Source organism: Haliaeetus leucocephalus, unplaced genomic scaffold (genome assembly GCF_000737465.1).
Source record: "Haliaeetus leucocephalus isolate CR32 unplaced genomic scaffold, Haliaeetus_leucocephalus-4.0 Scaffold61, whole genome shotgun sequence".
Taxonomy (NCBI): Eukaryota; Metazoa; Chordata; class Aves; order Accipitriformes; family Accipitridae; genus Haliaeetus; species Haliaeetus leucocephalus.
In genome coordinates, this window is record NW_010972497.1 from 648,054 (window position 1) to 671,307 (window position 23,254).

Below are 23,254 nucleotides of genomic sequence, written 5' to 3' on the forward strand. Positions count from 1 at the left end.
CCTGCGCCCGCCCACAGGGCCCGGGGCGGCCCGCGCTGGAGGGCGTGAGGCGGGCAGCGAGCTACATGCGGGGTCCCGAGCAAACGCGGGTTTTTCGTCCTCCTCCTGAGGAAAACCAGCCGTGTGGTGAATCGTCCCTTAAAGACGTCACTTGACTGGACTGCGGTTTCAGTTTTCTGGAGACCCGGACAGCTACGCATTCTTTTAACGTAGCCGAAGTCCTTGTCAGCAGCCCGTATGCTGCTTCAAGCACTGCTTCGGAGCCACTTTAAAACGCGCATCCAATGCCCACCCTTACGACCAGAATCCACCGAGAGGGATGACTTCTGGGTCTGGACCCGGCACCGTGAGGTGAGGCCTCACCACATGGCAGAAGGGCTTCTGCTGTGGTAAACCACATAGCCCTGAGCCTCTTCTGGCTGCCCAGAAGTCTTGTCTGAAGCCTTTCAGGGCTTCCAGCTAAGTTCGTGTACCCGTCACCCATTTCAGAACACTTACTCAGGTTGTAACAACTTACATTGCAGGGATTATAGGGCAGTTTATTCTCTCATTTTTATGACAATAGTGAGAACTATCTTTAAGATGAACTCTGGCTAAGAGAAACAGAGGACAGGTTGGCCAGCAGGATCCCTGCAGCAAACGCAGCTTTTTCTAGCTCTGTAGAGTTCAAAACCGGCTATGCTGGCATCAGAGTCCAGGAGGCTAAGTTTGGTAGTTGGCATCAGCAGTGAAAGCGCTGGTGTGTGCTCTTCAGTGGGTAAATAACTGTGCTGTGGACTTTTGACTATCGGGAGCCAAGCTCATTGCGTACGAGCCCCTAAAGAACAACCAGTTCTCTAGTCAGCACTATGCTAGGCTATACCCAAACAAAACGAGGTGGAAAACCCTGCATCCTACATAAAAATGCAGGATAGGCTGCTGAATATCAGTTTCAGTAATGCTGGAGGTACTAAAGGTGTTCAGAAAACCATAAGATGGCTCAGCTATTAAAATATTTAATTTCAGCAACATTTCTGTCTCTCACTTCATTGCTCTCTGACTCTATACTGCTTATCTTTAAAATCCATGCCATTCAGCACAATACATTAATTTCATGCGTGTATACATAATCTATACACACCTATATTTCCGTATTTCATTTTAATCTCATGCATGTTGTGTCTGCTTTAAAGTAAAGCTCTGGTTTTGTTCTTTATAAAATAAAGTGTCCTATTACTCATATGTGTTTCTGAGCTTGAGTGTAGTACAAGATGCCAGCTCTTTCATCTGTTCAAAAAGGTATGTGTCTGTATGGCATATAGCCATAATTCCTAGGTTTAGATATTTTGATGTGTAAATCGGGAAGTGCTTTATGAAATACAGGAAGCATAATTTATCCCTTCTATGAAACCAGGATGCAGGGAAGTGAAATGACATAATTAAGGTGCTGTAACTGCTTGTTAGTCAAACTAGAAATACAGTATGAACTGGTTCTTAGTCCTGGCGCTATTAAGTCTCCATTCAGGCACTGCTGTGGTTGCTGAAGGTGTCAGGTCAAATGACTAAGATGGCAAAGCTATTGTTTTGGGGGGGGTTCTTCATTTTAGTAGCATTTTTGTATCTTACTTCATTGCATCCTGTAGGAGTCTCTTGCAGCACAGTACTGTTTTTTCTTCTCATATGACCTAAGTTATGTTGTGAACCATATCTTAACACAGAACATAAATGACTAATAAATTTGTGAATAAAAATACTTGAGCTAAAAAGCTCACGTCAGCAGTTTCTGAGTCAGCAGATGTCTCGTTTATTATCCAGAAACATGTCAAAGTGCCCTTTATAAACCCACAGAGCTGATCTGTATCTTTGTCCACTAGCAGGCTTAGAGGACAGATTGAGACTGGCTACAAAGATCAGCTTCTGGAGTTGAAAGGATTCCTAAATTTTTCTCATCTCCCAGAGTATTTTCTTTTGATTAGTGAAAACCAAAACATTTTCCTGAAACAATGAAGAAGACTCTCGGCAATTTCCCATTATAAAACAGTACCTTCTCCATCTCTGCCCTTGACAGCAACAGGATGGAAGGAACAGAGAGAAAGGGGAAAATAAACCCTGCTGCTGCAGCCAGAAGTTGTGGGTTTGAACAGCTAATTTTGTTTTGAACATCTACATGAGTCATCACACTGTAATAGTCACAGCAAAGAGGTTGTTGAACCTGAAGTAACAGCTCTTATCTCACAAAAATGAGCTTCTCTGGATGGTGCTTACATCTTCAGGTGCACATCTGCCAGCCTATATACTGGCAATATGCCATTCCTTAAGAAATTTACAGTTATATATGGAACACAGTAGACAAAACTACATAACTGGCAGTTTTGCTGCTCGCGGGGCTTTTTTATACTCACGCTGGCATACGTTAGCTATTGAGACAGCTGGATGCACACTGAAAAATACAAATGTTACCTGAACTCATATTGAAGCCAGACATCTTGAGAAAAGGAGCCTCTGCACCTATACTCTGCTACATAGCCTGAAATGCAATCTGAACTGTGTGTTGGGGTGGGAGAAAGTCAGATGCCATGTCTTTTTTAGAAGAAAGGAGAATGGCTAGGCTTTGTGACTGTGTAAGGTAGGGCTAAGGGTTCCCCTCAGGTCCTCCTCAACCCTGAGAGCTAGGATGAGGGCTGTGCTCAGGACAGATGTGCAGTTCAGTGGGCATTTGGGACTGCAGGGCAGCCCCTCATTTGTCTGGCAGCTTAGGGGGCAAGTGAGGGAAATTATTTCTTTCCAAGCTGGAATTCCAGAGAGGCTCTGCTGAAGCCTGAGAGATAGGATGAGGGCTGGGATAAGGATGCAGATGAAGTTCATCACGAGTTTTAAGCTAAGAGTGACTCTCTGAGATCTGCTGCAGGGTAGGGATAAGTGAATTGATGTCAACTGGATGCAGTCTGTGAAATACAGAGAGCTACCCAAGTCAAACTAAAGCTAATCTGAGAATCTGTTGTTAGGCAACTAAGGCCCTTCAGAGCAGGATTTCCACTAGAGAAAATATCTTTCTCAAATCCTGAGCAGTAGGAAAATGGCTGGGGTCCAGGACAGAGCTGCAATTCAACCAGTTGAAGCCTGAAGGGGACAGTATGCCAAAGCCCAGGGCACGCTTACCCCTTCAGGGTGTGTAGCTGGTTTCTCAAGGTCTGATAAGAACTATCGTGAAGAAAGCCAGAAATGGCTCCCGCCTAGGCTCTCCGAAACAGCTCTGCTGAGACACCTCAGCAGGGGCTCCCTGCTCCTTTCCTGGGCAGCTGCTTTTAAGATGAGGCTCTTGCCTCCCACCTGAGTTACACTGCAGCCACACCTGGGCCCAGCCCCGTACCCCATTGATGCAGACCCCAACCCACACATCTGTCATTCCAGCTTGACCTTGGGTCTGCTCCATCACCATGGACTTGCCTCGTGATCGGACTCTTGGGGGAACGTCACTGCTACCACCAGAGCTGCCCTGCTCGCCTTGCTCAAGGAGGGTGGGACTGGGCCAGGGTGCTGGGACACCGGCCTCCACTTGCTCTGTTATTGTGCTCAGCTCCCCTTGGGGAGCATCCAACCCTTGCTGTGCCCTGGCACCCTAACTCTGATGCTGCCACACAGCAGAGCAGTGAATTCTCTTCCCCATTCCAAATACACGTTTATCTGAAGTCAGATAACACCTTTTGTCAGTTATGCTAGCTCTAGGGGTGTCAGGGAGCAGCAGGAGTAGGGCTGCTTTGCAAGGGAGGACGAGCCAGGAGCAGAGGTGACCACAGTGCAAGCAAGGGCAGTGACCTCAATGACCACAGTGCAGTCCTGAAGTTTCTGAATGGGAACAGGTATGTAGTAGTGGCTGGATCCAGCAAAAACCCCAGACACAGCAAAGTAGAGTCAAGCCCAGGACTACCTATAATATGTGTCCCAGGTCCATCCAGGAGGCAGGACTGAAGATGACGCTACCTGCAGCACAGGTTCACAGTCTGTGCAAGAAGACCAGCCTGTATGTCAGGACAACAGGAAACAGGACTGGACATGCATACCTACAGCATAGCTCAGGTCATGTCTCCATGTCCAGGCCTAAGTTCACATGTTGCCCATGGGTTTGTGGCCAGAGGGTGTGTGGGTGGAGGCCACAGCTGAGGCTGGCCAGGTGAATTACAGGGCTACTAGTGCACTCAGGGCTCTGACAGCAGCTTCTTCTCCCATCAAGGTGTGTCCTCTCACCTTGCAAAGATCTGGCTTCAGAAGTGTACCCCTTGTGAAATGGTCTTGTTGCTACTTGCTGTTGTGGGCCCAGGCCAAGGAAGAGTCATCACAGGGCTACTTCAGGGTGATACAGAGCCAGGTCAAGAACATGTCATGAGCTGGGATGAAAACATGGACGTAAGACAGACACAGAGGACCATGACAAGGTCACAAAGCCAAGGCTGGGACATGGCATGAGCAAGTTGGAGCTAGACCATGGAACAGAGCCAGGGCAGTTATGGAGCTGGCACAGAGATGTGACATGGGGGACCTGAAGTGGGACGGGAATATCAAATCCCAATCAAGTCCAAGGTCCATCCAAGAAAAAGGGCTACCTATAATGTGAGTCTGAGGTCCACTCAAGAGACAGGGCCAGAAACAAGACTGGAGATGAGGTCACTGACAATTCAGGTCCGTGGTCCATCCAGGAAGACTAGCCAGTAAGTCAGAACAGAAAGGAGCACGGAATTCCAGCTCTGAAGGTGCTCAGTTCCCTAGCTCTAATATTAACCATGGCCCTAACACACAGGAGTTTGGGACTCCACTCCAAACGTATCTCCAAACGTGCATTGAACTTAAACTCCTTCCAGACAGCAGCCTCTTCCTAGCTCTCAAGCATGAGGAGGACTCCAGTGGGATTCCAGCTCTGGAGACTCTCAGTTCCCCAATCTCCATACCACCCCCAACTCTCCTGCAGCTGAGCCTAAGGAGTCCCATGCCAGTAAGTATGTTGAACTGCCACTCCACTCTCACCAAACATCTCTGGGTTGAGATGGCTCCGCTGGAATTTCCCTGTGGTCCTACTCAGCCTGGAAAGTAAGGTGAGGGTTTGGTGCTGTACAGAGCTCTAACTCTAGGGTTTTGAGCTGAGAGGGATCTCCCAGTATATGACTGTGGATTAGGTGGTCAGGCAATCGAGGGCTTTCTAAGCTGGAGCTGCGCTGCAGTCCTGATAAATCCTGAGAGGCAGAGCGTGGACTGTGGTAGAGACCAAGCTGTAGCCCTACATTCATTTGGAGCAAACATTGCTCAGCAGACAGCATCTGCCCTTAAGCAGGGAGTTTCCCTATCATCTTGGCCCTTTCCTGTTCAAGTATCTCCCTATCCATCATTCTGCAGAGAATCCTGATCTCTCAGTGTATCGCTGACTGCCTTTTACTACAGAAAGAGACTTTGCTTTCATATACCATTTTTGTTCTGCCCAGTCTATGCACTGTCATGTCCCCTTCAGAACCCCCATACTCCAAATTTTTGGAAGACACCCATTTTTCTGCAAGATCCAGCTTTTCAGCCCTCTGGTCCAGTAAAATTGCAGGTTTTCATTATTAAGCCCAAGTTTCTTATAAAAGAAGCAGCTCATGAAAAATAAAGGACCGAGAGCTGAGAGATCTTGCTAAAATTAAATGCAACTTGTCGCCGGTATGGCATTTGTGTGCACAGTTGTAAGGAGGAGACTAGAGGCGAATGTGTGCCTTGGCCCAAGCGAGCCCTTTGGTTCCCTAGGGCAATGCCTTAATGACTAACCTGGGAGCGGGTGAAAGAAGAAAGGTTGGTTTTCCAAAGAAACTCTTGTTTTTCCTGGTAAAATGGAGCCACTCCCCGGAACACAATATGAGGTTAAGGGAGCCAAAAGGGGTACGTGGGTCCGATGAGTAAGGGTATCGCTGAAACAAACAGCATCAGGACCCAGCAATACTGCTGGCCTCTACCCAAACTCCACTTTTTTTTGGCTTTCAAAGCAGTATATTTATCACACCTATGTGTAGAACGAACCAACCCCACACGTACACCGCTGAGCCTCTGCGAGGTCCTACTGGAAGCAGAGCAACTTTCAGACGTGCTACGGGAATGCAGAGGCGTAACAGCATTGCGAGGGTCACCGCGCAGCACCCTCCCTGCCTTGCCGCTCCGCTGCTGCGAGCAGGCCCCAAGCCGCAAAATGGAGGCCGCGCCGGCTCCCAGCGCGCAGGCGCAGGCGCAGCAGCAGCAGCAGGGAGGGTGCTGCGCGGCGCGGGGTCGCCGGCTGGAGCAGCCTCTGCTCGGGCCTGAGGAGCGGGCGGCCGCCATGGGCAAGCGGGTGGCCCTGGTTCTCGCCGGCTGCGGCGTCTTCGATGGCAGCGAGATTCACGAGGCCTCGGCGGCGCTGGTGCACCTCAGCCGCGGCGGCGCGGAGGTAGGGGGGCGGCGGGGCCCCGCTCGCCGGCACTCCCGCGGGGCGTGTGCGGAGCCGGCTGTGACAGGCTCCCCGGGGGCGGGGAGGAGGAGGAGGAGGACTGTCTCCCCCGTGGTTTTGAGCCCCTCAGCAGCCGAGGGACCCCCTGTGCCGGGGCAGGCCATCCCGCGGCTCGGGCTGTTTGCGGGATAGGAGCCTCTCCCGCCTCACGGCGGTCTTTTCCCCGCCGCTGCGCACTACCAAGCCTGCTCCTAACCTCTCTCCTCCCTACCTTTTCCCTCCCGTCCTGTTTCACCCCCCTCCCCAGCGGTGCGAATGTCCCCCTGACAGGAGCGGCGGCCGCGGGGCGCGGGCAGGCGGCTGAACCGCGGAGCGGCGGGAGGCCTTGCCCTGCTCCTGAAGACGGGACCCGGCTAAAATTCCTGATCGGCTTTCCCATCGCTTTTGCAGAAGCCGGGCGCTCGCCCTCGCTCGGGTTCGCCCGCTCGTTTTCTGCCAGCTGTTCCTGGGCGTTTTCGGTAACCGGGGTTCCACGGAGAAGCCTGGAGCGGGATGTGGTGTGCTTTGGTCCCGCCCGTGGCTTCAGATGGCGGAAGGTGGTCGGTCGCTTTCTGCCTGTGTGTAGCTGCGCTCAGGTGTCTGATGGTAGCAGCAGCACCCCACGTTTACCACAAAATTGTCTTCTCTAAAATTAACTAAAGCGGAGAGTGCTCAGAAGTCTGCAAAGCAAGCATCAAAACAGATAGGTGAAAACAGCTCCTGCAGTACACCTTTCACAGAACTTTACGGTTTTGATGCAACTTTCCCCTTTTGTGCCTAACCAGCATATGTTCTTCCATTTTTTGCTTTTCCTTCCTGCTACCAGTCTTGTAGGAAAGTGACTAACTCTAATGTCTGCACTAGAAATGCTTCTAAAGTTTGCATCTTTATGTTTTAAACTTTTTTTTCTAAAACTCTTTTTTTAGCACTCCAATACCATAACAGTTAAGAGCAGCCTTTCTGTGGACTCAGCTGTGTGTCCAGTCAGGCTGCCGGTATAAATTGTGGTGCTCTGTTTGTCCTTGGGGTTATCTGCAGAGGGAAGGCAGGCCCTAGCAAAATCAGTAAGTTCAATGTTGGCGTAAGAGTGGACTCCTGTCAAAAACCTGCAGGAATAGGATAGGGAGGATGGCCAGGTCTACCCATCCTAATATGTCACCGGTCACTTTAGGTATTTAATGTGATAGATCCATCCTGTGGAATCCACTTCTCTTGGATAAGAGACTTCAGGAACAAAAACTGTATTGATTAAATGTTCTTTATTGTGATCAATATGCATGAGTTCTGTTTATGTTCACAAAATTGCTTCATCCCTATATTCTAGGTGAAGATATTTGCCCCTGATATTGAGCAAAGGGATGTAGTCAATCACCTAAAAGGAAGTCCAACAGAAGAGAAGAGAAATGTGTTAGTTGAAAGTGCCAGACTGGCAAGAGGAAACATTCAGGATTTGGCTGACCTGAAAGCTAGTGAATTTGATGCGGTCATTTTCCCTGGTAGGTGCTTTTAAAAGAAAATCAATTGTGGTTTTTCAATTGCAAATAACTGCTTTGCCTCTGCAACTTTTTAATTTTTAAATCCGTTTAGAAAATAAATCATACTCTTGAATTTGTGAGGTGTGTGGGTTTTCTCTTTCTTTTTACTTATTTTCTTTTGAGGATGAGAAAATGTTTCAGCAAGCTCTCATGGGCTGGCAAGTCATCTCAGTTTATTTATTAACTTATAGTTCATTAATTTTAAATGCTAGGGTATTCTTTTGGTGTTAGGTCATACATTGCACTGTTCCTTCTTTCTTAAGATTGTGAAAACTTTAGTACCTACTTGTGGACAAGAACACTGAACAGAGTAAAAAAGTAAGGCCAGAACTTGACATTACATGGTAATGCCTTATTTTTAGGGCCTCTGAAATTGTTGGCAGAATAGTAGGTTGCCAAGTAGACTATATTCCCTGTCAGATGTGAGTACATTTTGTTTTAATTATGTATCTGGTCTGCTGCTGATCAAGTTATACTAAACATGTTTATGGATAATTTTTTATTTATAGACCACAGAATTGCCTTTCAGACAGAAGTAATTGTAATCACTTTAGAAATGAAGAAACCAAAGCATCACGAGGAAATTGGGACTTGCTGAAGATCACTTTCCAGAATATTCATAGTACTGTTAAATATTGCCTTCACAACTGTGCCTAAGCATTAATTTTGAAGTTGTTACACTGCCTTCTGTTGTAAGGCCAGCAGAGGGAGTGGGTGTGTAACGCAGAGAAACATACTTCCAACGCTAAAATGAGTCGGTGACATCAGGGCTGATCAGGGAGTAGAGGCTAGCAAGTATTTTCGTTATTACTTTCATGCTGTTATAACCTAGGCTCAGGAGGGTTGCTGTAATAACTGTTAGAGGGAAAAAAACCCTATTAAGTTTGGAAATTAAAATCTTACCTCAGAGATTTCAGATAACATTCAAAAGTGAGCAAAGACTAAAAGGAAAAATATTAAAAATGCAAAGCTTCTTGATGTTGTTCATTGAAGTACTTGTGGAAATTTCTGTTTGTTTATTGTAGAGAAGTTGATGTTGCACACATTCTGTAAGGAATCAAATGTAATGGATGGTTACACTTACTAATAACCTTCTTTGATTATTCTGATGGTTATAAATCCAGTAAACGAAGGTGCTGTAAAATATAATCTGCTAGTACAATTAAATGAAGATTAAATGCAAGTAAAGGATTGTTATAACTAATTTCTAGAAAGACAAATCCAACATTATTTTTAATAGGAAATTATGTTATCATTCACAACTGGTATGTCTCAGAATATCATGTTATCATTTCCTTTTTATGTAATATCCATTTTGTTTTTATTGTGTTAACTTTTTTTTTAAAATCCAAAAATAATTCTAGGGAAGGAAAAAAGGTCTCATATTTGCTTAAATATTGAACTAAAACTTGAGAGTGAATTACTGTAGAGGGTCAAATCACTGTTTGCATTACTCTTGTGAATTGCACTCTTCTACTTTTAACTATCATTGGTCTTTCTTCTGATTTCTGTCTTGCTTATTGAGGGGTACATATCAGATGTTGCAGCTTTTCCAGTGACTAGCAAATGAATGTGAGGTTTCCTGTTTGTCCATTTGTTGCTCATTGAAGCAAGATTAAGCTTTCTGGCCTATGTAACATACGTGGTATAAAAACTGTGCAGTTAAACTTATAACACTGTAAACCCATCATGTTTCATGTGCTGAAGGCTTTCAGTATAGTAACTTAACGGTCCTATATATGCCAATCGTATGTTGTAAAAAAAGGAGAACTTCTGTCTGGTATTGAATTTAAAGGCTTTTAGCAGTGTCTTACATTTGAGCTCTTGGGGTTTTGGGTTTGCTTTTTTTTTTTTAGGTGGTTTTGGTGTAGCAAAGAACCTCTGTTCCTGGGCTGTAGATGGCAAGAACTGTACTGTCAATGAGCACGTGAACTCCACACTCCAAGCTTTCCACAGTGCTAAAAAGCCCATTGGTTTGTGCTGTATATCGCCAGTTCTGGCAGCTAAAGTCTTTCCTGGTTGTGAGGTCACGGTCGGCCAAGATAAAAACATAGATGGAAGGTAAGAAGAAAATGGATGGAGATAATTTACATGGGAATTAGGATTGGGAAATGGCCAGTCTTTTGTGCAAAAGTCTGAGGTCTCTGGTGCCAGTAAACCTTGGGTAACTTATTAGTGATATTTTTTACGTATTTCAAATTTTCACTTGCATAATAGTAGTAGGCACAGAACTCTGACGTACTGTGACAGAACTGATGTACTGTGGCTCTGCGTTTAAGACCTTGTTTTCAAAGATATCAGATCACTTGTTGTGTCCATAGGGGATGGAAGAACCTGATAGTGGCAGTCTGTTTGACTCCCTTGTCATCATCAACTGAAGAGTCACTTAAATATTATTATAGTTCTCTCAGTCAAGTTAATGTTGGCAGAACTTTATGGCTGTATCATCTCTTTATGTTAATTACAGTCTTTTATTTACAGATTTCCTGATGCTGAAACGGCATCTGCTATAGCAGAGCTTGGATGTAAGCACATTTGCAAAAACGTAAATGAATCCCATGTGGATAATGTCAATAAAATAGTTACTACCTGTGCTTTCATGTGCAAGGCTCCTCTGCATGAAATCTTTGATGGTATCGGAACAATGGTACAAGAAGTCCTGAAACTTGCCTGACTGGAAACGTACAGACTTCTGCAAGGAAATCAATTTAGCTAAGCATAAGTATTTAGCTTCCTTTGATTGTATTAATAAAATAATGCAACTACTGAACTTTACAGTTCCTGGTTGGTTTGTTGGTTTGGTTTTTTTTTAAATCTGTAATACATCAAGTGCTTATTGCTAAGTTTATCTTATTTATTTCTCTTAAAATAGAAAGCATGCGTTGAAGGTTGTTGTGGTGGTGATGGGGGTTTTCCCCCCTTTTTTTTTTCCTCATGAATCTGAATGTATTCAGTCTTGGTAAGATAATGTAGGAACCCTCCATGTCCAATGGGGTTTTATCACATCACTAATGATTATCAGTAACTCACATTTGGTGTTACCCATCTGTCATTACAGATGAAATAGCTGTAAATGAGTCTGTATACCTTCAGTATAGGTGAGTAATTAAATTCTACTTTCTGTTCGGAAGGGAAAAAGAAAAGAATGTGGTTATTGGGGGTTTTTTTCTTCCCTTGCAAGTCTTTAAGCAAGTATAACTAATAGACCTCCAGAATCTTTGCAGAGCCCCCTAGATAAACTGACTTTACAGACCAAGAGTCAGAGGCTTAAGTACAAATGAATACATTGCATGTGGAAAACACACAAGTTTTGCTCTAATAAATGAAATAATTTGATGTTTAGTTAGTAAAATGAATTAGCTTTATTTTGTGATTTTTTTGCATACAGAGTTTAGTGCCCTAAGGAAGGTACATCCTATATATGTTAGAACATGTGCTTTGATCTTGCAAATGTGAGCAAAGGTCGTCAGCCCACCTTAGAAGCACAATCTGGCAAGGCTTTGTACTCCTGCAGGAGCTAAAAATTCCCAGAATTCATTATCAAGGCAAGTTGATTGTCACTGGGGACGCTTAATTGTCTCAGTGTAAGAAGCATTCTGATGCTCACAGGTGTCTGTCACTCATAACAAGTGTACTGTAGCCCATGCTTTGGAGTGCCTGAAGTAATCTAAACTGTCATCACTAGTTAGTGCTAATCATGTCTTGCTGAGTGAGCACCTTGTAACTGGAGCAGGAATACAGCAGGAACAAACCTTATACCACAGAGCAGCCAAAAATGGAACTGGGAAATAACGCTTTTATGACAAGGTGTGTTGAGTTGTCCCTCTTGCTCAGCAGCTGGTGAGATCAGGAGGGGCACTAACCTTTACCTCATCGATGCCAGACCAATCATTACAGCAAAGCCTGACATGTTGCAGAGTAGCAAGTGCTACTACTCTGTATATGTGCTGTGTTTATTTTAGCACAAACATCAAAGCTCAGAGGTAACATGTGGCCTCTTCAAGGAGGCTTTAGAGCTAAATCTACAGAACTAAATATATAAAGGTTTTTATTACTGTCCTTCTCACAGTGATGTTTCTCATGGGCACTGCATTTCCATACTCCTCCAGAGTTTGGATTTCCTTTATGGAGTTATTTAGCAGAAGCAGAACATTCAGCCAACTTCTGGCAGAAGATCCGGGAAATTTTTGTGTTGGGCGCAAGCAGTGCTCTGCCTCTAGAGGTATAAAGATAATTGAAGTCGACTGCCAGCAGAGGATCTTCTGTTCAGCCTGACTGAGCTGTGCACACAATCGCTATATTATATAGTTGGTCTAAAACCACAATATTGGACTGAGCATGGCTCTTGTGTTACAGGAGTCCTAATAAAAAGTGCTTGAGTCACTAAATAAGAATTTGTCCTGAATTTTGCATTTGCTTTGTGAACAGCATCTAGCTGTTGGTTGGAACATTCAAAGGAAGCGTAGCTTCTCCGAAAGCGCTTTAGCTGACTGTCCTGATAAAAATGTACTTAATACAGAACAGTCCTCTACTTTTTCTAGGTTGTAGACGGTCTCTAGAATGCCTTCTGTGGCTTCTGCAGGCAGGACGCTGGAGGCATTGGACTGAAACTTTTTCTCCAAGTCCTCCTTTTTCAGAGGTTTCCTCCAGTGTCCGTAGAATGTATCGCAGCGGTCGCCGATTGGGTTGCCGTCCCGAAGTGTGACATTCACTTCGCAGTAAAGACTCTCAAAGCTAGGTGTGTTATCAGGAGGGTGCTCCAGCTGTGTTTTGCCAAGGAGCTCCCGCAAGGCTGGCCGGTGAATGTTCTCACTGGTGAAGGACTGGACCGACACGCTGCCATCCAGCAAAGCAGAGCATGCGACAAACTGGAAGGAGTGTCGAGCTTCGTGCTCTGAGGTAGGGCTGGGTCTGTTCACATATTTGACTTCTGGAACTTTGAGAATGACTTTCTCAATTTTATCAAGGGGGAGAAAGTTGTCACTGCTCTCTACAAGCTTCCTCCTAACAGAAGATGCTGCATCAGCCACCCAATGTGTTCCAAGATGAGCAGGAAAGCGTTTGATGGCCACATCTTGTTGGTCCAACAGCCAGGGATAGGACTGCAAGGTTGGCAGAGCCTGTGGGTTGTAATCTGTATAAAAGGCACCTATCCCTGACTCCATGTCCAAGATCTGTTTGTTTCCTTGAAGGCCCTGTGATGCTAAGCAAGCTGCTTCCAGTCCATGCTTGGCAGCATTGCCAACGTGGAGGGGCTTCGTTTGGGTTGCTGCGTTAGCCAGTGGGGCACCTGCATAGGAGGCAGCAATAGCCAAGGCGTTTTTACATTTCAGCTGGTTGAGAGCTAGCAGTTTAGCACAAGCTGCGGCACTCCCCATCGTACCAACCACAGTCGGTGGGTGAAACCTGAGAAAACAAAATCTCTTCATTACAATATTTCAAAAAGTCATCTGAACTCACTATATACACAAGCTCGAATTTCCTTTCACTGCTGTGGAGGATGGATTGGATCTTAAAGAAACATACACGCAGAATTCATATGTGATCATAATGGAAAAAGTTATCATTTTTCACCAGGAACAAGTTAAACTGGAGTAGTACCACTTACAGCAGGTCTTCCCCAGAAAGCAATTGAAACATTAGAACTGCTCATAGTTCAAGGCATACTGAACAGAATAATGGCAAAAGCATCACAGTTTATAGTCATCTATAAATTATCTGTAAATAATTTATAGTCATCTATAAATTATACATATTGGAGGAGGCAAGTTTTATTATTCTGAGCTAGTTTTGCAAAACTGGTAGAAGGAACACACAGAAAAATAGAAAGAAGACATCTAGTCCCTCGCACACTTCAAGGCTTTCCCCTAAGCACACCCCATCTTGGGCTCTGCTCTGAGGCCAGCAGTGGTCACTCCTTTCTGCTGAGAGCAAACCACTGTTTGCAAGTGAGGCATGATCGTATGTATCCAGGAGAGCCTGAGACCTCTGCTCTTAAACATTGCCCTTCTGCTGCTGTTTTTAATTAATAGGGAGATCATCACCTCCTTGTAAACTGATCGATGCTCTCAAAAAGAGATCTATCAGCTAAGCCATAAGGAGTCATGTAAGTGCATTTATGTTTAAGATGAACCTTTCCTAAATTTCCAGACAAATGATACAGGAAATATGATTAACTGTGCCATTTGTATTTTAACTGGCATTTAATTAAGTATACTAACACCAAGAAAAGAATCCTTCCACTCAAAGCATTTCTATGTACCTTTTTGGAATATTCCTGGCTTCGCTGGAGAAGCGCAGCAGCCTGCCTTGCACTTCAATTCCCACATTGAAAGCTAAGAGCAGATCGAGACCTGAGATTTTTTTCTTCTGAGGAAAGGCCTCTGAGAGTGCAATCACGGCAGGGAGCACAGCCCCGGATGGGTGTGTGGCTGGATGCCATGTGTCGTCAAAATCCATTGAGTGCACCTAATGGAAAGAGAAGCCTTGACTTGTCATCAGAAATAAAATCTGACTAGGCAAGATTGGCTCATTCAAATGAAACTACGGTAACTGATATAAAAAAGGACTGAAGAACTAGATTTTCCTTAGAAAACAAAACTTCAAAATTCTTTCTTTTAAGACCTTGTCATGGTTTAACCCCAGCCAGCAACTAAGCACTACACAGCCACTCGCTCACTTCCCACCCATCCAGTGGGATGGGGGAGAGAATCGGGAAAAAAAGGTAAAATTTGTGCCTTGAGATAAGGACAGTTTAATAGGACAGAAAGGAAGAAAATAATGATGATGATGATGATAATAATAATATGATCATAATAATAAAAAATAATTGGAATATACAAAACAAGTGATGCACAATGCAATTGCTCACCACTCGCTGATCGATGCCCAGTTAGTTCCCAAGCAGCCATCCCCTCCTAGGTCAACTGCCCCAGTTTACATACTGGGCATGACATCACACGGTATGGAACATTCTTTTGGCCAGTTGGGGTCAGCTGCCCTGGCTGTGTCCCCTCCCAACTTCTTGTGCCCCTCCAGCCTTCTCGCTGACAGCACGAGAAGCTGAAAAATCCTTGACTTAGTCTAAACACTACTTAGCAACAACTGAAAACATCAGTGTGTTATCACTGTTATTCTTCTCATACTGAATCCCAAACATAGCACTATACCAGCTACTAGGAAGACAATTAACTCTATCCCAGCCAAAACCAGGACAGACCTTTACTCCCAACATCACTTGGTGAGAAGTGGCAGTGCAATACAAATCTTGCCTCAGAGGAGTTTAATTCTAATTGAAGTTGCACCAGTCCAGAACCAGTATGACAATGTATCTTATTTCATACAATAGGTTTTTGCTGCTTTAATTAGACTGGTATAATTAAAGCAGCAGTTCTAGGTCCATGATGTGAGTGGTGACTCTTCACTTCCCCCAAAACTGTATATAAACACAATGAAATTACTTTCCCAGTGCTGTGACTGATGCTGCCGTTAGGGCTCACACCATTAAAGCTGTAGCAGAGGCTAACATACAGCTAACTGAAAGTTGTAGCAGCACTTCTCTGGTGCAGCCATCCACAGGCAACAGGCACAAGCCTACAAATGTAGATCAGACTTTAGCCTGAATTTTCAGCACGTCAAAACAAGACCTGTCACATGAGGAACCTGATTTCCTGGGGTTGCTGGAAGTAGGAGAAAGCTACAGTCTTAAAACTGGGATGAGCTTCTTAGCCCTTGAGAGTATCCAGAGCAGTGCGTCCTCTTTCCCACGCCCAGAGCCCAGCTGCTCGGGAAGATTTGGGGCATTCCCAGCATGGCATACGGCTGCTGTTCTGGTAGCAAACTGCTCCCAGCAGTGCACTCAGTGTTTGCAATGGACTGCTTGTCAGAAAACTCCCGAAGTTTTGAGAACCCCCAAGGACTTGAGAGCATCAGGGACAGCATTTTTAGTAACATAAGAAGGCCTTAAAAGCTGAACTTTCACACCTATTCACCTGTGCCTTACTTCACAGCAAACTGGGAAGGTGGTCAGGCTCCCCAGTGCTCAGGTCTTGCCCCGTAATACTGGGAATATGCACTTCTGAGGAGTGCGTTTCTGAACAGACAGAAGAAAACCCAGTCCCTGCCTTGAAAAACTCTGATGCCAGTGCAGAATAAGGAAAATTGCACCCAATACCCGGTAAGCTGTGTTCCTGACGTCTTCAATAAGCGCTTAGAATTGACCTGTGACTGGGATGTAATCTGAAATGATCATATACATGCTAACAGCCAGATTTGAATATCACACGGGCTGCTAGGAGCTAAAGGGGTACCAGATCTCATTTGCAAGGTAATGTTCTTTACATTGGAAATGAGGTGTCAAATTGGACCTCTGATCTTGTTGTCACACTAATTTAGATAGGCTTAATATTACCATTTCCTTGGTTGGTCACCTTACCTAGTTTTGCATAATTGCCTAATTTGTCTACCCCACCTCTTGTGCATATTTTGATTTCAAATGGTTTCAGCCTCAATCTGAATTTAGACAAATGTCTGGGGAGTCAGTTATTGCTTTAATGACGAAGTATGTGTCCAAAATACATAATTGGCTTTGCAAGCTGCGTAACTGAAGAGTAAATTGCCTTGTGATATTATATGTGTGTATGTATATGTGCATCTGTCTGTATTTGTGTTTTTCTGTAACTATACTTTGCCAGTTGGCATGAAATTTGGATCCTGGTGAAATCAGTGAGAGCTAGAGTAACTCTTTGTAATGCGGCTGTAGCATGGTTGTGACAAACTGCAGAGTTCTGACCTTTGAAAACAGCCCCAAGTCCCACACTAAAGGTAAGGGATGCTGTTGAGTTCGATCAGATATATATTACACTTTGAACTTGGTCTCATTGGAAGAAAGTTGAAGCACATTAGGAAAACAGTCTAGGAAAGTTTTGTAGCAGGCTTCAGGCAGAAGAATAAAGTGAACTAAGATTTTAGGAGCATTCTGTTCTCTCTAGAGCGAGAATGGCATCAATTAGTGTGATTTAAGAGCAAATAAAAGAGCATCACTTACAGCCACTCCATTCACAAAAGCTGCATACAGAGGAGGCAGTCGGAAATCCAAGTGGCCCCAGATGGTACTGGATATATCTGAGCTGTAGATCTGAAACAAATTGACGTAAATTAATTCAAAGTCCTGAAACCAAGGATAAATGTACCCCGTACCTCTGATGTAACCGAGATCAGACCATACCCTCTTGGGACCCAACTCCTCCCTTTCATGAGAAAAATATTGTTCTATCAGAAAGTATGAAAAGAAACTCTGTTTCCTGTTGGTTTATGTCAAGGGCTCTTTCCACAGAAACAGACCTCAGGGGGCAGACCACCACCCTCCGCCTGGCCATTCGATCCCTTCACACAACCTCTGGCCACTGACGTCCCTTCTCACTGCTCATCGGCAGTTCTCTCAGGACTGTCATCATCTTGTTGGGGAATATCTCCAGTTAAAGATTTTCTACATTTTAGCAAGACCGTGAGTAAATGATATATGGCCTACTGCTGCTGGTATCCCCATGCTGTAAAGGGCTCTGCTCTTTTCCTTTTGCTGTGCAGATCTCTTAGCCAATGAAGAGATCTTTATGGAATTAAATAAAAGGGCATAAACTACCATGGTTTGGGAAGGGGGGATCTCTGTGTGAAGAGACTTATTGGCCTACAGAGCTCTGGAGCCTGAGTCCCACTAGCCAGGTCTGACTGATAAAACAGTGGGCTAAACCCCTCCTCATTGATGCTCTCCTGTGTTGGGAAGGCTTCTCCTCAAGGTCAAGTACTCCTCTAGTTTAAGGAGAGCAAGACCAGAGGAGAAACAAGACCAATGTACCTCAGAGAACAGTTATGTTTTATGGACTGGAAGTAACCCACTACTAACTCTCCATCCCTTTAACAATCCCTTATTTTGGGAAGTCCAGTGTTAAGTGGTTTTCTTTGCTGATGTTTTTAATAAGATCGCATAGGAGAAAGAAAGGAAGGGATTCTTAATTAACTGTGTTTGTGGTGATGTGTCTGAGCATACAGTGTTACACAGGCTTTTGCTCATCCAGAATTAAAAGTAACTTGAGCAACGAGGTTTCCCCATCTCCAGTGGGAAGAACACCGTGTCTCTCTTTCCATCCCCAAAAGAATTTTACCATGACAAAGTTTCCCCTTATAGCCCAAATGTTCCTATGTTTTTCTTATAGCTAAACCTTAGGGTTTATTAATGCCAGATATCTTACTTTGCTATACTGTGTCACTTTGTGGCAGACCTCGGTGCTGGTACCCAGAAGCCCCACTCCAAGAGTATCCAGAATCATTCGCTTGCTTCTCTGAATGACTTGGTCTGTCAAGTGGTTTGCATTCAAACCATGAATCACATTGGCAAAATTTCCTGTAATTGTCTGAGAGGGGAAAAAAAAAAAAAAAAAAAGAAGTAGATATTTCTCTTCATTTAAATAAAGCACTTTTTTTTTCTTTCTTCTTTTTTTTTTGCTTTCAGTTTTGGGCTGCTGCTTAGCATGCTGGCCATTCCTGTTGCCCTGCCCTTGCTTACATGAATTGCATCAGCAAAACTAAAGTTTGAATTCTTCCCCTTTTTTTCCCCAGAAATGCCACAGTGTTATTTATATTTTATTTATACTTTCATCAGTGTCCTTGTCTGTTCTGTATTTCTGCTGTTTCATCCCTGACTTGAGTCCTTGAGGGTAAGCACTGCAGGTAATGTAACTTTGCAAGATATCTATATCTATATCATCTATATCTATATACACACACATATATATAAAACAAATAGAAGCAAAAAACATCTGGCTTTCCATAGCACGTTCTTATTGCTATTGAAATCAGTGGGAAAGTGGCATTTCAATCCAGTGCAGTCACTACCACACAAGGAGGCAAGATGTAATCTCCCTGAGTAGTAGAATTACTACCCCAAGTCTTGCTGAGCTTGAAGCTCAGTGGGAGATGGGACTTGGCAGCCCTACCTTGTACCTGCCGCTCCTGGCTCCCAGCTCCCATTGAATTCACGCTCAGCTGGACTCCCAGCTTTTCTCTGAGACACAATCTCCCCTCTTTGAAAAGCAGTGGCTCCTTGTTCCTGGCACCTGCTGATCTGGGAATTACATTTCTAATTTTTTTTTTTTCTTTCCTATTGAGCATTGACCCATTATGCAGACTCAGCCTGCTTCTTCTTGGCTGATGGTGTTAGCTGCTGTTGATATCTCTGTTAGAAACTAATCTAGAACTTCCCTTCTCCGACCATTAGAAACTTCTCCCTGTAGAGGCATATATTATTTACAACCAGTCTATACTCACCCTTACTTTTTTATATAGGCATTACTGAACATAGCTCTTCTCCCTCTTTGGAAATTGTCTCTTTCCATTTCCCCTTATCCTTCTCTTTCCTCTACTCCCCTGCACATAGCCACACAGAGTGATGATATTTCCTCTTGGCCTTCATTTTGCTAAGTTAAACAAACCAAACTGTGCTGCTCTCTCCTTTATAATGCAGACTCACCCCTACTACGCTAGTAGCTTTTCATTGTGTTGTTCCGATAGGATTTCTCTTTTCTGGCAGTGGTGACCAGAATTGTACCCATTATTTCAGACAAGTTCTCACTCAGCTTTGTACTAAAGCATTAAGACTATCTTGAGGTACACAAGTCATTTAAAGGAGGTGAACCGCTTATTCCATGGTGTGATGCACGCCTACTGAAACAAACAGAGCAAGGATACAAAAGCTTAAAAAGAAAAGTGCATCTTACAGTGCAAAGAAACAAGACAGTACCTTTGCCCACATCTTGGAGGGATGGTGCGTGGTCCCAGAAAGATGCAGCAAACAAGCTGCAGCCAGTGATGAGGGGAAATCACTCTCTCACTGTTTATATGCTTATGTCTGGGGTGGGGGAAGGAATATTAGACCTTTTTTATTGCTCATCTTGTCCTGCCCATTTCCTCCTCTGCCTGGAGAAGTTCCTTTTTTCTTCACTTTCAACTTTCCTCTGACTAACTGTACTATAAACTGCTGGGACATATGTGACAGGACTTTGCCAGTCACATTCACGTTGTGTAAATTGATATATGTGCTATTTTATTACCAGGTAGAAACTGATAAATTAATTCGAGTGTCTTACATTTGGTAGCATGGAGAAAAGAAGGTTAATAGTGTTTTAACAGCATGAATTGCTGTGTGAGGCCATCATTTCTACTATGAGGTTTTCTGCATCTCAGGCAAGGATGTCTTCTCCGAGGAAGGAGGCGCTTCTCCCACCACGAGTTTAGGGATTTCGCTTCTGTGGGAATCTCAGACTACTACAAGATGGTGAGTGAGACATCCCTGCCCATCCCATCAGGAAGGGAGCAGACCCCAGAGGAGCATAAGTAGAGGCCACTGAATGATTCTGAAGTGAAAAGGTAATGTATGTCTGAAACTCGGGAACCTCCTGGATTAGGGAACAAAGTATCAAGTCTTTTCAGAATTGCAGTCTTGCACTTCCATGCTTAAGTGCTGCCTAAAACTTTAGGAACCTCAGTCCTTTACTCACCCTAGCCTCAAATAATTTTATAAAGCCTTATCTAACTCTTGAGTGCTTCCAGGTAGAGACCAGCACAGGTCTACAGGTGAAGTTAAACATCGATTTGAGCGGCTACTGAAGGTCGTGTTTCAGGCTGTGTCCTCTCCCTGCTCCTGTCCCTGGACACATAGTCCTCCTTCTCCTCGCACCAGTGCTGATGCTGAGCAGACCCCTTTCTGAGCTGGTCCAGCCTGTCTCCACAGACAGCTTAGGGATTCTCAGCTGTCAGGCAAAACTGAGTTTCATTGCCTCAGGAATGCAAAATTAAATCTAGCAGCACAAACAGGGAGAGAGAAATAGGGCTAGCAGTGTTCTGTGAAATTTTAGGAGGGCACAGACAGGTAAAAAGAATTGGGAGGGGATCAGCTGTTCCCCAGCAAGCTCTAACCCAGACATTTGCCTATTTTGCCTGTGCCTTGAGCCAGCTCTGCTTATGGACATCATCTTCAGGTGCCTGACTTGATTCTGAAAAATTGCACCGGGTAAGAGAGTGCCTTAAATGATAGAAGCAGTAGCGTGTCTGTTCATGGATGTAGCCAAAGAGCCTGAGGCCCAGGACTCCCAAAACCCAGCCCTACAAACACATACATACTTCTTATGGGCTAACCTGCATTACGTGCAGGCTCCATTTAAAACCTCTTCCTGTCTTTCTCTTAAATATAAGCAGCTGTTCAGCACGGCTACTAACCTCTTCCCACATACATTTCTCTATGAGTATGCTACAGCTTCCTCACTCATGCATGTATAATCTGCATCTACATAAACCATCCCAGCAGCATTTCCTAGTTCCTGGGTGAGACATGCGCTTTGGCCAAATCCTGACCCCATGGGGAGACAGAACTGGAATGTTCTTCAGGGCTTCTTCCCTGCCCCCTCATTTCCACGTTAAGGAAAACCTCAGAAGTAGCCTGGATGTACTGAAGAATTACCTTTGGTGCTGGTAAAATCATGCTATTAGGCTGAAACAGGGAAAGATTTTGCTAAATTTCACTTTCGTTATCTCAGTTCATTCTTCCCTCCAGAAAAATGGAAGAAAATGTCTAAATCACAGAACCACAGAATCACAGAGTGGCTGAGGTTGGAAAGGACTTTTGGAGATCATCAGGTCCAACCCGCCTGCTCTAGCAGGGCGACCCAGAGCAGGTTGCCCAGCACTGTGTCCAGCTGGGTTTTGAATATCTCCAAGGATGGAGACTCCACAGCCTCTCTGGGCAACTTGTGACAGTGTTTGACCACCAGAAAATTACATCCTAAATAAAAGATACTCAAACCCTAAAGTCAGCTCTCTTTCAATCACCTTTTTCCTTTACCATGGGATATCACTTATAATTCTCATTTCTTCCTCCTCCTCAAGTGAGATTGAAGTGAAATTTGCATGTCCTTGACCCCTCTGTGCTTCTGGATGGCACAAAAGAGACACAACAGCCCCACAGCCAGTTAAGGGGAATTTTCCTAGCATAAGGAAGCATTGTGGGACACTTTTCTTTTCCCCTGACAACTCCAATGGATGGAACAGTGAATACAGCTGAACAGCTGAAAAGTATGAGAAAAGTATGCAGTAACACAACTCCTGATTAATCTAATTTATTGCTCTAATGACTGCTCTAATACAGGTAGCATTATACTGGAAAGCCCACAATCAGAATGGGGCAAAAATGGCCCGTAACCCTTTTCATCTCTAGCAGGCATAGTGTAGTGTCAGCGCGTAGGACTGCATCACATCTCAAAACAAGGTCTATACAACAGCTTACAGCCTACATCTTATTTCCCCCCAAACACTTTGAAACACCTGTTACAGGAAAGAAGCGCAGAGGTCCAGCTGCCTTTAATCCCATGTAGAGACTCCAAAGTGAATTCAGATGGGAACCAGGACTTTTGAAGTGCCTTGCAACGTGATGTGCGGTCACACGCTGCTAGCTGATCTCAGATACACGGTCACTTCCTTCTATAGCCGTGACTGCAGGATGGATGGTCCCATGCATTGCAATAGTAACGTCAGTACTATTTAAGGACCAAACTGAGATATTACAAGAAAGTAACCCTTTTTAAAAAAGAATGAAGTGAAACCGTAAATGCATAAAATTAAATTGCTTGGGAGACCAATTTTCAAAATGTGGTCTGCAGATCTCGAAGTCAGGTGTACACTGGATACTGGGAGGGAAAGGAAAGCAACATGATTATTACTGCAGGGGGAAGTCGCATCTATGCAAAGTCCTGTACCTCCACAGGAGAATTCATAGGGGTCTAAACAGAAGGTTGAAAATCTGTGACTGAGAGTTTGGCACAGGCTGTCCAGCCTGACAAAGGGAATCTGCTGCTTTCCTCTTCTTTGACACAATACGTGTGGTTCAGCAATTTGGGCAGACAATTTGTTAACTAGCGAGCATGATGGAAAGACAAAATGCGTTCATCCAAATGCCATTTGCAACTTCATGCGCAGCTACAGTAATGAGCTGTGTTGATTACAGAACAAGGCTTTAGAAATCCAGTGCCCCACAGAGTCTATTTTCTCCTGCTGACATCACATTTTTAAGCTGCTTTTTTCTTTCTTTTGCCTCCAGTTATTTTAGGCTAAACTCTGCCCACACCTGCAAGCTGTATGTTTGCAACTGAAAGCAGTTTTGGCCTTAGCCTCATGCTCTTTTTGTTCTAAAGAAATATAAAAAATTATGACAAAATAC

At 44.3% G+C, this 23,254-nt stretch overlaps 3 protein-coding genes across 5 annotated transcripts in view; 1 reads left to right on the forward strand and 2 right to left on the reverse strand.

Moving 5' to 3' along the window:
- Positions 1-6,312, reverse strand: part of CLN5 (ceroid-lipofuscinosis, neuronal 5) — a 14,936-nt gene extending 8,624 nt beyond the window's left edge. Inside the window, exons 1-2 of the mRNA XM_010578341.1 lie at positions 6,023-6,312; positions 66-266 (exon numbers count right to left, since the gene is read on the reverse strand). Of these exons, the coding sequence (XP_010576643.1) occupies positions 66-266; positions 6,023-6,312 (491 nt within the window). The remainder of the gene's footprint in view (positions 1-65; positions 267-6,022) is intronic.
- LOC104838473 (ES1 protein homolog, mitochondrial-like) lies at positions 6,235-10,765 on the forward strand. Of its 3 annotated transcripts, none has more exons than XM_010578229.1 (5): positions 6,267-6,418; positions 7,284-7,295; positions 7,782-7,953; positions 9,849-10,053; positions 10,474-10,759. In XM_010578229.1, exons 1-5 carry the CDS (start codon positions 6,311-6,313, stop codon positions 10,664-10,666), a joined length of 690 nt encoding a protein of 229 aa, XP_010576531.1. In that variant the 5' UTR covers positions 6,267-6,310; the 3' UTR covers positions 10,667-10,759. The 3 variants fall into 3 exon arrangements, with proteins under 3 accessions (XP_010576540.1, XP_010576531.1, XP_010576547.1); XM_010578245.1 differs by lacking the exon at positions 7,284-7,295 and having other exon boundaries at positions 10,474-10,517; positions 10,601-10,666; XM_010578238.1 differs by lacking the exon at positions 7,284-7,295 and having other exon boundaries at positions 6,235-6,418; positions 10,474-10,765.
- A 1,600-nt stretch (positions 10,766-12,365) lies between these two features.
- Positions 12,366-19,818, reverse strand: IRG1 (immunoresponsive 1 homolog (mouse)). Its single transcript, XM_010578257.1, has 5 exons — positions 19,787-19,818; positions 18,240-18,401; positions 17,039-17,128; positions 14,255-14,460; positions 12,366-13,398 (listed from the first exon to the last, which is right to left on the reverse strand). Exons 1-5 carry the CDS (start codon positions 19,796-19,798, stop codon positions 12,444-12,446), a joined length of 1,425 nt encoding a protein of 474 aa, XP_010576559.1. The 5' UTR covers positions 19,799-19,818; the 3' UTR covers positions 12,366-12,443.
- Positions 19,819-23,254: the final 3,436 nt, after the last annotated feature.